This window comes from Saccoglossus kowalevskii, chromosome 3 (assembly GCF_978046115.1).
Source record: "Saccoglossus kowalevskii chromosome 3, keSacKowa6.1, whole genome shotgun sequence".
Classification (NCBI taxonomy): domain Eukaryota; kingdom Metazoa; phylum Hemichordata; class Enteropneusta; family Harrimaniidae; genus Saccoglossus; species Saccoglossus kowalevskii.
Window position 1 is genome coordinate 34,884,209 of NC_140643.1, and position 15,639 is coordinate 34,899,847.

Genomic DNA, 15,639 nt, shown 5'->3' on the forward strand with positions numbered 1-15,639 from the left:
AGTCCCGTAATTCAAACTTTTACATTCATCTAAAATAAATATATTGTTCCGTATCTGGCTTTATTTCTTAAATTCCAAAATAATGGCAAGTGATTTGAATTAGTTAATGTTATATAATAATTATTACTAGTAAGATTAACTTAATCGTAGGGATGATAAGTCAATGACGTCAGTGATTGGGTTTATGAGTAATTGATACCCGGAAGTGTTGGGAACAGTGGAGTCACGAGTCAGCTAAAAAGCGTAGGAGTCGAGATACCCGGGTAATAGTAAACTGTATCACAACATGCAACGCCGTGGCTTTCGGACACGTACTGTTCCATCGTGATACCCTGTTCTGAAAAGTGTGAACGTATTGTTTGTGACTCCCAACTAAACGTAAGTATTCTCTATCAATGTGCTTGTGTTAAAACTCATACTACAGTAGTGAGGTTTCAACACACCGCAACAACACGTCATGGGTGCTAGCGCTACTAAACCGGAGTTGACACGGTTACTAGTAATCCCTGGGATAACCCGTGCATGAAACTCCATACTAGAAAAAGTATGCCAAAGTCCGTTCAAGAGATCTCAAAATCGTATGTAATTAGATTGTTGCTTGTGTACTTTGGTTTCGTCTTTAGGATATCGCTACATATACAAGTTACAAACTGCGAAACTTCTTTTCAGTTTATTCAACAAGTATGAACTCTCCATCTCACTTCAGCAACTACGACTCAGACAAGGATTCTGTGATTTTATTTCACTCAAATCATGCTACTTTTATGTACGTACATGTGGACCATATCAAAGCAAATTTAAAATACAAATTTAAAGGTCAAGTTAGTTTTCATGAATTGTGTATCCCCAGACCCCCCCCCCCCCCCTGGCCATGCAATATAACAGTCTCTCTATTACCAAGTAACTTGTGCTTCACTTTAGTTTTAATAGTTTGGATCGTGTTAGATTTTTTTGGACAAGTCAAGTCATGATATGTCCATCATGTATGCACCATATATGGACTGTTTAACATTTCCTGTGTCCAAATTAGAATATTTACTTATTAACACCCACTCAACGGTTTTAGAGAGTACCGGTACTATTCTAAGAATGATACAAAGGCATATGCTGTATTAGTAAGGAGTATGAGTCATTCGTCAAACATATTGTTTCCAGATTTATTCACATAATATAATATAGAAATACCTAATATTTATTTATTTATTTATTTTATTTTCAAGAACCAATGATGAGACTGTGTATGTTTCTAGTGGTAATTGCAACATTTAGTGATGCAGACATTTATCTGCACAATCCACGTGGATCAAATGATAGACTCAATGAACAATCTGCTGCAAGAACTAATGCCAACAGAGTATTTGATTCACAGGTAAGAAATAGTGTTCTCCTTGAAGCATTATAAGAGGCCTAATCAGCTATGACATTTTCCAAAGAAAACTAATATGAACTTCTGTGATACTACTATTCATATCATACGATATAATTACCAAAAACCTATGGTCCAGTCTTACAGTTTACCCCCCCCCCCCCCCCCCCGTGCATATAATAATAATAACAACCTTTATTGATATCGTATCCCCTCTGGGATCTAGATTAGAATACAATAAGGATATAAGGAACAATAAAATACATAAGGAATAATAATAATAAAAAAAAAAGAAATAAATAGTAATACTGTGAAAATATTATTATATAGATATTTTTTGGTGTTATTTTGAGGCAGCTGGTAAATTGCTTTTCATGAAGTTCTCTCTTTTAGTGAAACAGTCGCTGATAAACTTGGCAATTGCTTGGACAGTTTCAGAATTTTTGTTATTGAGAAATAACAAAACATATATACATGTACTAGTAATCATATTTCAATAAACATTAGTCAGATAAGACCTGTTTTCTACTTATAAACATACTTAGCCAAAAAAAAGTTTTGCTTTTTGTCCTATGGGAAAATTGAAAAAATTATGCAATGACACAGTTTTAATTTTTTTAGCTCCGCTGTTGATTTTGTCAAGTGGAGCTTATCATATGAGAGATTGTCCATCTCCGTCATCCGCGTCAACCTTTTACTTTTTCAACTTCTTCTTGAAAACTACAAGCCCGATGAATATTTTTGTCAGTTTTGGTAAAAAGTGATACCGGTATTTTTGACTTCTTGGAGTAGGTCTATGGCAAGATAATGTGTGAGACGAAGCCAAACACATTATCTCGTCTAGACCCTTATCTGAATTTAATACGACTTCACGGTGGATTCATTATTGTTAAAATCAACATCAAAATTAAGTATATTTTGGTGAATTTTGGGACATTTTGTTGAAATAAATCTATCGGTATTTATAAATAGAGCTTTACATTATAAAAATCACTAATTATGATAGTGTTTATGATAACACAAAATAATGGACAGTCTTTTATTTCAATTTTAATACCCCACAAGGTCAAACAAATTATAAATATGTGCAGCTTTATATGCTTTAAACTCAATGGCTCAAGCATGCAAAAACATGCTTGTAGATAATTTTCCATATAAAAATGACCAGAATTTCTTAACATAAATAAATCATATGATTATGGGTTTCTTGTTTGAATAATCTTTATAAATGTAGACAAATATTATATTTTGGATATTTGTGCATAATCTTGTTTGTGCATTGTCCCCAAGCACTGCCTAGTTATCGTCTGTTAACTAGACAGTGCTTGGTACTACTAATCAACCAATGCGAACATGCCAATGTAGCGCACAGTATTATACATTATATTATACATTTACATAATATGCAAATCAAAATTATGAGTTTGATGTATGTTTTTGTACATAGAATAATGCCCGTGGTGGATACAACGTTGGTGATATCAGCGATACCGCAGCTGATGATGAAACTGGACAATACAGAATGGTAAGAATCACATAATCTCTTAAAAGGCGGTGGTCGTCGAGCCACTTCCTGTTCAGTATGGGACTTGAATTTCAAGAGTGCCAGTATGAGTAATACAGTTCTTCCTGCAAGGATTCTTATATGATATTATTAATGATTCCTAACAAAGTGGATTAGGAAATACCTGAAGAATTGTGCAATATAGCTAACAGTTTTATTAAGTTCAAACAACAAATTTATGTTTTTGATGATTAGACAGCACCCGTTTTATTGACATTTTAACATCACATTCAATTGCGCCCTCTATGGTAGAAATCATTGAACATTTGTCAAAAGTATTACAGTTTACCATTCTCATTTTTGACTCCCGTGTGCGAAGCACAAAAGGGAGTCTTTGCAGTTACCCTGTCTGTATGTCTGTATGTATGTATGTATGTATGTATGTATGTATGTATGTATGTCACTTTTTTTGTTCCACAGTTATCTCAAGAACCACTAATCAAATTTTTGTGAAACTTGGTACATAGATGCTCTGGGATAATGCGCAGAGTTGATTAGGTTTTGGTAAAAATCTATGAATATTAATTAACTAATTTGCATGATAATTAGCTGATTTTTAGCTCTTCCAAGACTGTTCCACTGATATCTGAAGAACCACTCATTGGATTTTGATGAAACTTGGCACATGGATGCTCTGAACTAGTGCGCAGATTTGATTAGTTTTGGGTAAAAATCTATGAATATTAATTATCTAATTTGAATGATAATTAACTGATTTCAAGCTGTTCCATGACTGTTCCACTGATATTTGAAGAACCACTCATTGGATTTCAATGAAACTTGGCACATGGATGCTCTGAACTAATGCGCAGATTTGATTAGTTTTGGGTAAAAATATGTTAATATTATTAATTACCTAATTTACATAATGATTAATCAATTTTCGGCTTTTCCACTGATATCTCAAGTACTAATCATAACATTTCAATAAAACTTGGTACATAGATGTCATATGACACTGCACAGACCTGGTAGTGTTTAGGGTAATATCAGTACATATTAATTACCTAATTTGCATAATTAATTAATTTTCAGCTTTTGATATTTCGAGTAGTAATGATCACATTTCAATGAAACTTGGTACATAGTTACTTGAGGACTGTGCAGAGACCTAATTAGTTTTGGGGTAAATATTTGTGCATATTAATCACCTTATTAGCATAATTAGTTAATTTTCAGCTTTTCACCTGATATCTCAAGTACTAATCATCACATTTCAATGAGACTTGCGACATTTTCTAGGACTATGCAGAGACCTGATTAATTTTGGAATAAATAATTGTGCCTATTAATTACCTAATTTGCATAATTAGTTAATTTTTTGCTGTTCTATGGCTGTTGCACTGATGTCTACAAACCACTCATTGAATTTCAATGAAACTTTTAAAGAGTACCCATCACATTTCAATGAACTTAGGACTATACACCATATTAGTTTTTGGTAAATATGTATGCTTCTTAATCACTTAATTAACATAATTAATTAATACTGATATCTCAAGTATTGATCATCACATTTGAATAAAACTTGGTACATAAATGCTCTAGGACAATAGACAGCCTGATTAATTTTGGGTTAAAATCTGTTCATATTAACTCTCTAATTAGCATAATAATTAATATTTTTTGGGTTCTAATCACATTTCAATGAAACTAGGTACATTGTGCAGACCTTATTAGTTTTACACTTAAATCTGTTCATATCAGTTACCTGATTTACATAATTAGTTTTCAGCTATTCCATCAATATCTCAAGTACAAGTAATTTTGAATTCATTTTTACTGTGTCTTCAATACTCTCTCAGCACACGGGAGTTCTTTCTAAGCTTTTTTTGATTTTGTATTCCCACCAAATACAAAAATATATTCAAATTTACCAAATATTGTATTTGTTGGCTTCACATCATTTGTCAAAAATCTTAATACCAAGTGCTTCATGAAAACTGCATTTTTGCAATTTTGAATCCTGATAAATTAGCTGTAATCTCTGATTGTGTCTTTACTGTCTAATATGTTGCCATCTTGAGAGGCTAAGTTTTCCTCTAATTGTTTTATGTGTAATTTTCAACAACAGTGTAAGTTGTGCATCATGATATTCTACTGTCCTCTCCTGATTGACTGATTGCAACAAAATTTTTACATTGCAATTCATGTGATATTCACTTTGTGTAGGGTCACCATGCAATTGTATCTAAAACAAAATATGATTTAGTCATCTTTATGTGATTATATTTTATAAACAAAAAAATCAGAGCTATTGTTGCTTTAAGACTATGTGCAAAATTGCCTGCATAGTGCAATATGAACATCATAAAATTTTTTGACTCTATTTTTGTGCCACATTTTCATTCATTTTTCTGTAATTTCTTCCGTAATTTTGACTCAATTTTCTTTCAGTCACTTGCCTTTTATCTAAACATTTGAAAATTATTATGCAGGTTGTTTTTATGAAATATATCTGTATATTATTTCTCATAGAAATATTTTCAGAGTGGTTCTGCAGTGAATGAAGGTACTGGTGAAAGTCACCTGACTATTGAATGGACCAATCAGCATGGATGTGGTGGGAGTGAGGATGATGATCCACATAAAACCAATTGTCATCTTGTTCTCCAATACATGTGTCAAGATGATGTCAGTTCAGCAACAGGTATGATTATATTATCAGAACTGATAAAATTGAATTAATCTCTTATTCCTGCGTAGCTTGCAAATGAATACTAGTTACTGTAAAATACTATATCTTAACCGGAATTAATCTTTGCTGAAAAGACTTTTTGGGTGTTTTGTATGGAATTTATTTTCACTGATTTCTGAGAAGTTGAATGTAAAATATAGGAAAAGGGTATATTTGCTGGATTTTATTTTCACTGCATCATTCCTTCAGCGAAAACAGTGAAAACAGTATTTTACAGTAGTCAGATTTATAAAACAAAAAATATTTGTTTGTATTCACAAGAAAATTATAAATTTATCTATAAAGTCTGGTGTACATTAGACCTCGCTACTAGTATTTTAGCTCCGCTGACGACAAAGTCGACAGAGCGGAGCTGTTTATATTACTGATTGTCCGTCGTCATCCGGCGTCGTCAACTTTACCGTTTCAACTTCTTCTTTGAAATCGCAAGTCAGAATGTTTTCAAACCGCAAGTCCAATTGCTTTGGTATTACATATATAGGTACTACATGTGAACCTCTCTCAGATTTGTTCATTTCGTGATGATATCTTCAATTCTCTAATTTTGGTGAATATTTTTGGTAAAAAGTGATATTTTTGACATCTTAGTGAAAACCGCAAGTCTGATTGCTTTGATATTACATATATAGGTATGTACTACATGTGGACCTCTTTCAGATTTGTTAATTTCTTGATGATATCTTTAACTCTCTAATTTTGGTGTATATTTTTGCAATTTTTGGTAAAAAGTGATATTTTCGACGACTTGTTAAAAACCACAAGTCTGATTGCTTTAATACTGTACATATTGTTCATTTTCTAATGATATCTTCAGTTCTTTAATTGAAATGTGCCTTGCTAACAGCGGAGCTACAGCCAACAGGCTGCTTGTTTTAAATGTATTGCTGAAATAATAATTTATTTCATCCCATGCAAGGTAATGATGATACACTACGCAATGGTAAAGACACCGACTCTCAGGAACACACACCCATTGATGATGAATTGGATGAAAGTAAAAATGACAAAACAAACAGAAAAGATGGTGATGTCAGCTCTGATAAAGTGATCCAAGAACAATGGGAATGGTATGATAAATGTTATAACAGAGAAAGAAACAAAGGTTAGTATGACGTGTGCTAACAAATCTGCATCAACCATGCAGGAAATACTGTGAATGTGAATGTAGCAATGTGAAATCTACAACTCTGCTTCAGTGTGTTAATATTCATTATTCACGAATCTCTCTCAAAAATATTATTCATTGACGAATGAACACTAATCAAAATATTCTCTCTCCATGAACGCAGTACCATTTACTTCAAAGAAGTAGAGGGCTGTACTAATAATAATGATGTATAAAAACAGTAACATGGTGCATAGTGATGATTGATTAGAATTGCTGGATACATTTTAATTGTAGAATGAGAATGATTTTTTTGCTGCAGTGTTATTGGTAGTAGGTACAAAATTTTGGTGAATTTAAAATTCATTATTAGATTTATTTGCATATATTTGTTATTTTTGTCAGGTTTGTTTACAGCTGACCAAAATTTAAAAGATAATGACAATGGTTACAGTTCAGCAATCTACACAAGACAGAATCCAAATGGTAATCGCTATGGTTACGAATGTCCTGAAGAAAGAGATCATTATCCCTATTGGCATCCATCACCATGGAGAGATATTTCAGTACTTGTACAGGAAACCACTTTGTGCAGGTTAGATAACTTTACTCAATAGTGTCTGTGCGTCATTAAAGAGCTTTGATTTGTGTATAGGCCTCACACTCTGATGTCATTTGTTTTAATTTTTGTCAACCAGCATGCGAATGTCGAATAACTTAATGTTGCTTTAATACTGATCAGCACTAGCTCGTGATCTGTTGTGACAAAAGTTGTTTTATTAACAGGAATGCAAATTACACAAATACAAAACGTTAAATGAGTACAATGGCCTATTATATAATAGTTCATAATAAATCAATTAATACTGAAAAAATAAATATAAATTTCACTCCCCAACCGAATAGTACTGAATAATAAGTTTCAATAGCGGTGAAATAGTATGTGGTGTGCAGCAAACAGGATACAGTGATCAGCTGAGCATGCTTCGCGCACTGTTTTAGACTTTGGTCCCATTCACACCTTTGAACAATAGCCGTTTCCAGATAGGTCTATAGAGGGACTGTGCTTCAATAATATTAAAACTGAAATTTGATAAATTGAGAATCTAATCAGTTTTCTTTTCACTGTAGTTATTTTCAAGAAGAAAGTTTTAATGTTAAGGAGAGATACGAATGTGTTGAATATTACAATGCTCAAAGAACACAAGCAAAACATTGGTCAAGATGGAATAATGAGAAAGACTGCCTGGACAATAATGGGGACTGGTTAGGATTTGTTAACTATCTTGAAAAAGCTCCAGGTAAGGTGGAAATTATTTCTATAATAGTCATGACTAACTTACTGTCAACCAGGATATATGTCCTGATTGGAATATATGTCTATTTCTATCAGGATAAATATCCCCAAAGTGATAATATTCATAGCTTGATTAGGATGCTTTCAATTTTTGTCACTCAATGTTTCTGTGGGCTAAACAAAGACTTGGCCAAAGAAAAATATCCTGATCTTGTTAAGTACCATTTAAATAAACAACAGACTGTATAGTGTGAGTGAAAACTGCTTCTAAGTTTTTTTCATAACTAGTTGAACTCTACATTTGCTACAGTAATAGTAGTGACATCATTGATGATGTCATACTTTTTGATTAATCTCCCAAAAGCTCAGATATCCAGAATAGCCCATATACATTGTATTGATTAGTGGGCAATACTTTTTATGTACAATTTTCTGTGATAGGTGACCCAATTTGCATGTATTCAACATAACCAAATATATATGTATACATTGTATATACGACACAATAGGTCGGGGGGGAACCACTCAGAAATTTTTTTTTTTGGAGGCCAAACATTTTGAATTTCTCAGCACTGTACATTATATTATTTTAGCTAAAATTTGGTTTCACAGAATATTAACTACCCTAAACATGCAAAGAAAGTAGAAAACAAGCAGCCTGTCGGCTGAGATAGCTCCGCTGTTATCAATGCACATTGCAATTAAAGAACAGAAGATATCATTAGAGAATGAACAATATGTATAGTATTAAAGCAATCAGACTTTTTATCAAAAATATTCACTAAAATTAGATGATTGAAGAACAAAATCATCGCGAAATGAACAAATCTGAGAGAGGTCTACCTGTATGCCTATGTAGTATATATATAATCAAAGCAATTGGACCTGCGGTTTTTAACAAGAAGTCGAAAATACGACTTTTTACCAAAAATGTTCATGAAAATTAGAGAATTAAACATATCATCATGAAATGAACAAATCTGAGAGAGGACCACATGTAGTACCTAGAAATATAGTATCAAAGCAATTGGACCTGCGGTTTTTAACAAGAAGTCGAAAATATCACTTTTTACCAAAAATGACAAAAATATTCATGAAAATTGGAGAATTAAAGATATCATCATGAAATGAACAAATCTGAGAGAGGTCCACCTAAGGTACCTACATACCAAGTATCAAAGCATTCTGGCTAGCAGTCTTTGAAGAAGAAGTCGAAAATAGCATTTTTGACCAAAAATAACAAAAATATTTGCTATAAATAAGATAATTGAACATATCCACACGAAATGAACAATCCCAGAGAGAAGCACCCAAGGTACCTTCCTAGAAAGTTTCACAGCTACACAGTTTGTGGTTTTTAAGAAGAAGTCGAAAATGTAAAGTTGACGACAGCGACGGCGGAGCTAAAAAATGATTTTTTTAATTTTCGTATTCTGCAGTATTTCACTGTAGTTATTTTCAAGAAGAAAGTTTTAATGTTAAGGAGAGATGCGAATGTGTTGAATATTACAATATTATTTTCCATTATCCTGAATTAAATGTTTTTGTTTTTTTGTCTATTGCCTTCAGATTACACCAGTGAAGAAGAATGCCAATCACATACCGGTAGTGGACAGAGATATATCTGGGCAAGGCCATATGGAAGTATTGCCAAGGAGTGTTTAGTTGCCTTAGAGATGCCAGAGTGTAAACAATCACCATGGACACGGGATAACCATCTTGGTAATGATCGTGATGGGTATGCTAGCAACTACACATGGGTATTACCTCATTTCCCATCACAAAAGGACAAAAGATGTGTGTTTCGTATAAGGTAGGAATGAATTTTAATTTGGTGAATATAGCTATCAAAGTTCTGGTTTCTAAATTGGGGTATGTTATGTACTGGTAATCAAGCTTGAGCTGTCATTGTCTATTAGATCTAAAGGAAATGGAGTTATATTTTCCTGTCAGCATACAGCTGTCTCTTTGTCATTGTTAGGTGCTGAATGTTGTCATATATACAGTAAACCAGGCCCGCCAATAAAAACAAACAGAACACATTTCAATAATTCCTTGTCATATGGAACATTTACACCTTATATCAGCCACAAGGATGCATATTACATGACCAAATTCTGTACTGATCGCAAAATGTGTACATTCTATACACTTCACTCTATTACCTTGCAGATACAATATTTCCACAGATGACTACGATCCATATAACACCAATTCAAGTCATAATCATAACCCGTGAGTTTATTTTATTATTTTTTTTTTACAGTATTGAATGCTTGTATATCTAATACTAAAAGGCGATGGTCGTCGCGCCGCGTCCTGTTCGATATGGGACTCATAGTGACGTATACAACGCGTGTAAAATACATTGTTTATTAACATGAATTTCAAACATGCGCTGCGCGGCGACCACCGCGCTTTAATGTTTGTATATTAAACACACTACTAAAGACAACAGTACATACATAACCGATAACAAAATTCTGTTTATTGTTGGTAAAACGCATTAAAAACTGTGATTCAGACTTTCTCTAAGTCACTATATAGCATGCTACTATAACAATCTATATATCTGAAATCTTAGACATAGGCGTATATGATGGTGCGTAAGCTGTGCCAATGTCTGTTTGACGGTTTACCCAATAGCGAGTATCGCTACTATGTCTCTGAATATTGAAAACACCATTTTTTGCTGGTGATTATTATAATACATGTAGTGAATTCAGGGAGGGGGAAAATCTTGCTATGAAAGGATATAGAAGTGGCTAGTTGCATGCAAGTATAAATGCAACCATACATTCCACTGTGATGTGCATAATTCAAATGAGGTGTATTTTTATTTGATTTCTAGACAAGAAGGTGTAATATCCCCTGTTGTTAATAATCCAGCAGTAGATATCGGTGCTGCTAACGTGCCACTGAGACTTGCAATCAATACTGCTCAGTATGGACGTATATTTCAAGACCGTACACATGTATTCAAACTGACACCAAGACCTGCAGGTAGGTGTAATTTGCAGTTCAACTTCACCTAAAATAGCATGCTGATTTACCTGTTTACCTGGTTTCCTATCCTTCTCATAAGAGGGGCTTGCTGATTTCAAATGAGTGAAACTGGGTGGTGATTTCAGCTATGGTTTTCTGTCCTTTTCCACATGAATGGAGATGGGTGGTGATTTCAGCTATGCATGGTTTCTTATTCTAAGCAATGATTATTTCATTCTTATTTCAGTGATGACAGTTTTTATGATTTGCATCTCTAATCTTAATCGTTTGAACATCAACATTTTTTTCATGACAATTTTAGAATAACATATTGCACATTTTCATGTATTTTTCTGTGAATTTAAACCTGATAGTCATAATTTCGCATTAGGTACACGTCTTCAAAGTTATTTTGAAGGAATCTTATATGGAGTTTGAGGGATTTGGCTATTTGTATGACAATTTCCATCAACTTCACTTGTGCAGTGCAATGCAATAAGATCCATCGTCATATAACAATATTTGTCACGTTTCTGTGATTTTCACGCATGCTAGAAAATATTTCTATCACAGTTTTAAATGAGAACATGTAGATGATATAATGCACTGTTAGATGATACACTGTATACTTTAAAACATTCAGTTGTCAAAATGTCTAGTGACTGCTAGTTTTATTGTTATAGGCATAGACACAAAGAAGATATATAATTTAAATGTACGTGGTAAAAGAGGAAACATAGTGCAAGTGTACCCTGCAGTGGAATACGACTTTGTACCCAATAGACTTACTATAGAAGATGGGGATTTAGTTCACATACAGTGGACTGGTGAGTAGAATAAATTGTATTTGTTACATTAGATGTACAATATGAATAAGGGTCTAAAGGATTTATCAACATTTACATAATAATCAACTTATGAATATTCATAATCTTACTTCAAACATAATACATTGTATAGCCCAATTAATGCCTGACATCAAGTTCCAGGTTGCTTATAGGCAGTGTGTCCGTCATACATGTATTGCCTTTTGTGGTTAATTCTTAGCCATAATGGTCAGTGTTATGCTTTTAATATCATGTCATCTATATACAAGTCCTAGAATAATTCACAAGAATGAAGAGATTTGACTTGGGAAAAATAATATAACCTGAATGTTTACAACTGACTAGTTCGGGGAAGTGCCTCTACCTCCTAGTTTCTCCCAAATACTATTTTATCAGGGTTTTATGAAATACCTGGTCAATATCAAAGTGTTTGTATTACTCATAAATATTACTTGATTGGTATTATTCATGGTGATTTATAAGAAATAAATAAATGAATTGTGATTTTCAGTGAAAATTAAGTACTACCAAAAATAATTCAAACTCCACAGTATTTATTGGACACTTGTGACCCACAGAATAAAAATGGGAATTCCAGAATGAGTTGGAAGTAATCACGTAGCACTCACCACTGTGTGTAACTGCTTTTATTTTTGTCAGTAATATTCAATGTGACCAATATTATATAGTGTAGCACCTATCAACAAGTCTTATATATGCAATTTGTTTTTAGGGTCAAACACACATAATAATGGTAATCCAGGTGGTGATGGTCAAACAGGGGATGATGGTCAAGGCACTACAGGTACGAAAAAATTCATGAATATTCATTTTTTTATACCGTATTCATTCAAGTACCATGTTTAGGGTTTCATGTGATGAGAAAAAAAACATATTTTGGTTTACATGAATTTCAAAGTAGATGACTTACCCTTGAAGAGATACTGTCAAATGTTTAATTTTCACTGCTAAAAATATTTCAGGAGTTTATGGCATTTGTGAAGAAAAATTTTGCGAAAATCAATCACAAACATTTTTTTTCTTGGGAATTTGAAGCGGTTGACAGTAACATTTACAAATCTTGCGAGTCAGAGAAATCAAAACAATTTTGTATGCTTGAACGAGTGAACTGGGAATCTTCAGCTTTTTAACGCCATATTTTTTCCAACCCAAATTTGTTAATTTTGGTCCAGATGAACACGATTTCCCATCGGCTACATATCTTTATCAACATTATTAATATTGGGGAAAAAAAGGAGAAAAAATTATGCAGGTGTATTTTGTGAACGGTGAAGTAAGTTGACTGTCATTCAGAGAGTTAAAATCATCAATTCATGAAACTTTAAAAGTTTATTTGTTGTGTCTAAAAATAATCATACTGTTTTAGGTACTGATCGAAATAACTTTGTTCAGATGAACCAAGCTTTGGAAAATTATCCCCTCCCATATGAGAATACGACGTTATGGTCCTCTGTGAAAGTTGTATGGATTTATCATGAGGAATCAAATGTTGCTGCGAAAGATCTAGCCGTTAACATGGCATCGGCTGGATACTACAGGTAATATGCCCCAAAAAAAGCAGGTGTCAATATTGTGTTCATAAACATTTTTTCACCTCGAAATGGCCCTATTTTGGAAATCAATATGTTTAGTGTTGATTTTGAAATTTTAGTATTAAAATGGCTTCCAGTTGAGTATCTTTAATCATTTCAGTAAAAAATGAAGGTTCCCATATATATCCTGATATTAGTAAAACAATATCTGGGATGCATTTATGAAAATAAGATGGCCACCAGACAGCCATTTAGAATCAGATCGTAAATGAACTTGCATGCATACATGTGAGGCATAATGTACAACATATGTGTGAAGTTGATAGGTTAAGGCATGGATGGATAAGACAACGAATACAGAGTATGACCTATAATTAATATTTCTCTCTATAGGTGTATGAAAAGTTCCATTTGTAACCAGCATTCCGTGGAAACTAAAGACGCTCTGAATAAATTACTGAACAATGCACCAGCATCTTATGAGGGAGCTCTACTGGAGTTTACCAAAGGAACGTACCATTATATGTGTACTAGAAATAATGATTTTACAAATCGGAGTCAAAAAGGTTATATTAAAGTTGTTTAAGAATTTTTTTTTTCATATTAAGATCTTGTTGACAAGAATCTTAGTGTGAATAAGTTGTACAATAATGTTATTACGAGAAGCAGTAATCTATTGCCATGGTTACAAAATTCTTATATATCTTAAATATTTGTATTGACTTTTTATGACCATCTATTTGTGAATATTTTAGCAACAAGTTTAAATGTGATAGAAGCAAACAGTTCATAACGCAACTCTTTGATTGGGGTATTTAAAAAAAAAATTGAATATTCAATACAAAACTCAATATGTAAAATATATACCCTGAGATTGAGACTGCAAATTAGTTTACAAACTTGTTATGCTTTTTAACAAGCTGGTTTAAAAACCGTTAAGATAATGATGTTGAAAAACGTTGGGATCATTTGATTCATATAAATTGTTTCATGTATATATTGAATAGATTGACAAGTACAAATGGTTTTTATATCACTGCATGTAGAGTTCTTGCAGTATTAAATTGTGTACCAATCTCATAGGTGGCAGTTGTAAGGTCTAAATTATCTAAACAAGTCAGATTGGACAGGTTAAGACCTCTGCAGCATTGTATTTGCTATGTTGGAAGCACATACACCATCTCCAATCAAGCCACAAGTATTTGTTTTGATTGTATCAGAAGTGACTTGATCCAATAACAGTTTTACCTCGGTGCAATAAAGCAAATATACAGTTGCTGTCACAAACACTTGTTTCATGAAATAAACATGACATTTATATATTTTTTAACTAATACTGATATTATACTCTATCTATAAACCATGACAATTGTTTTATATCACCAGATACCTTAATTGAAATATTTTACTAATTTTGAAGCAAATTGGTGTATTATATACCAGTAACAAGTATACATATTTTTTTCAAGTTATAAAAATGTTTTTGAGATATCAACAAACATTATTTTTGATACAATTGCATCTTCAGCTATTTGATGTACTGCGATAGATGTCTGCTGGTCCAGACTGTTTTAATAAATATTTTATACAAAAGCCGTATCCAATGTTTACTTTAATACTCTGTGATAAAAGCAAATTACCCACAATCCTATGGGGTGTATACTTAGATATTGGTTGGTAAGTTTGGTAAAACATCACTCGTGCACAGGCATCTGTGGATATTATTCTTGCATGCTGAAAACAAATCTTTTCTTCTCCAAATTACTGACAGTGAACTATTTCTAAGATGATTACGGTAATTTCCAGCACCTGGTTATATTTTTCAATTGATGAAACAAGTATTCCCCCCGGAGATTGACAGATTTCCTAACACCTATAAATTGTCTTTCACTAGATTGAGGTAGATTTGACAGTCCTTCATTGACGCGCATTGCACGAATGAATGAATGACTATGTTCTAGATCAAATGTGTATGCACACAGACGAATGAATGACAAGCCTTGGTACCACAAATGTACATTCCACTCTGATGTTAGTAAACGCTCTGCTGCACCAGCAATCATAAAATAAAGGAAAACTGAGCCTCTGACCATATCAGAATTGACAATATTCAAAACCCACAGAAAATTGACCTAACGCCTTCCTTTAATATTTGAACAATACAACCAACCCATTGTCTGCATCAAAAAGAAATAACAGAAAAATTGGAAAGTAAATTGGAATTAAAGTAAAAATTAAGGCTTG

The 15,639-nt window shown here is 32.9% G+C and overlaps 1 protein-coding gene across 1 annotated transcript; it reads left to right on the forward strand.

Annotated features, from left to right (window-relative positions):
- The first annotated feature begins 224 nt into the window (after positions 1-224).
- On the forward strand, positions 225-14,994 carry LOC100372842 (protein DD3-3-like). The gene is made up of 14 exons (XM_085497124.1): positions 225-378; positions 1,221-1,369; positions 2,814-2,891; positions 5,409-5,580; positions 6,545-6,730; positions 7,139-7,328; positions 7,865-8,034; positions 9,600-9,843; positions 10,203-10,265; positions 10,882-11,033; positions 11,699-11,842; positions 12,576-12,647; positions 13,230-13,401; positions 13,789-14,994. The coding sequence occupies exons 2-14, from the start codon at positions 1,226-1,228 to the stop codon at positions 13,979-13,981; spliced, it is 1,980 nt and encodes a 659-aa protein (XP_085353250.1). The 5' UTR covers positions 225-378; positions 1,221-1,225; the 3' UTR covers positions 13,982-14,994.
- The last annotated feature ends 645 nt before the right edge of the window (positions 14,995-15,639 follow it).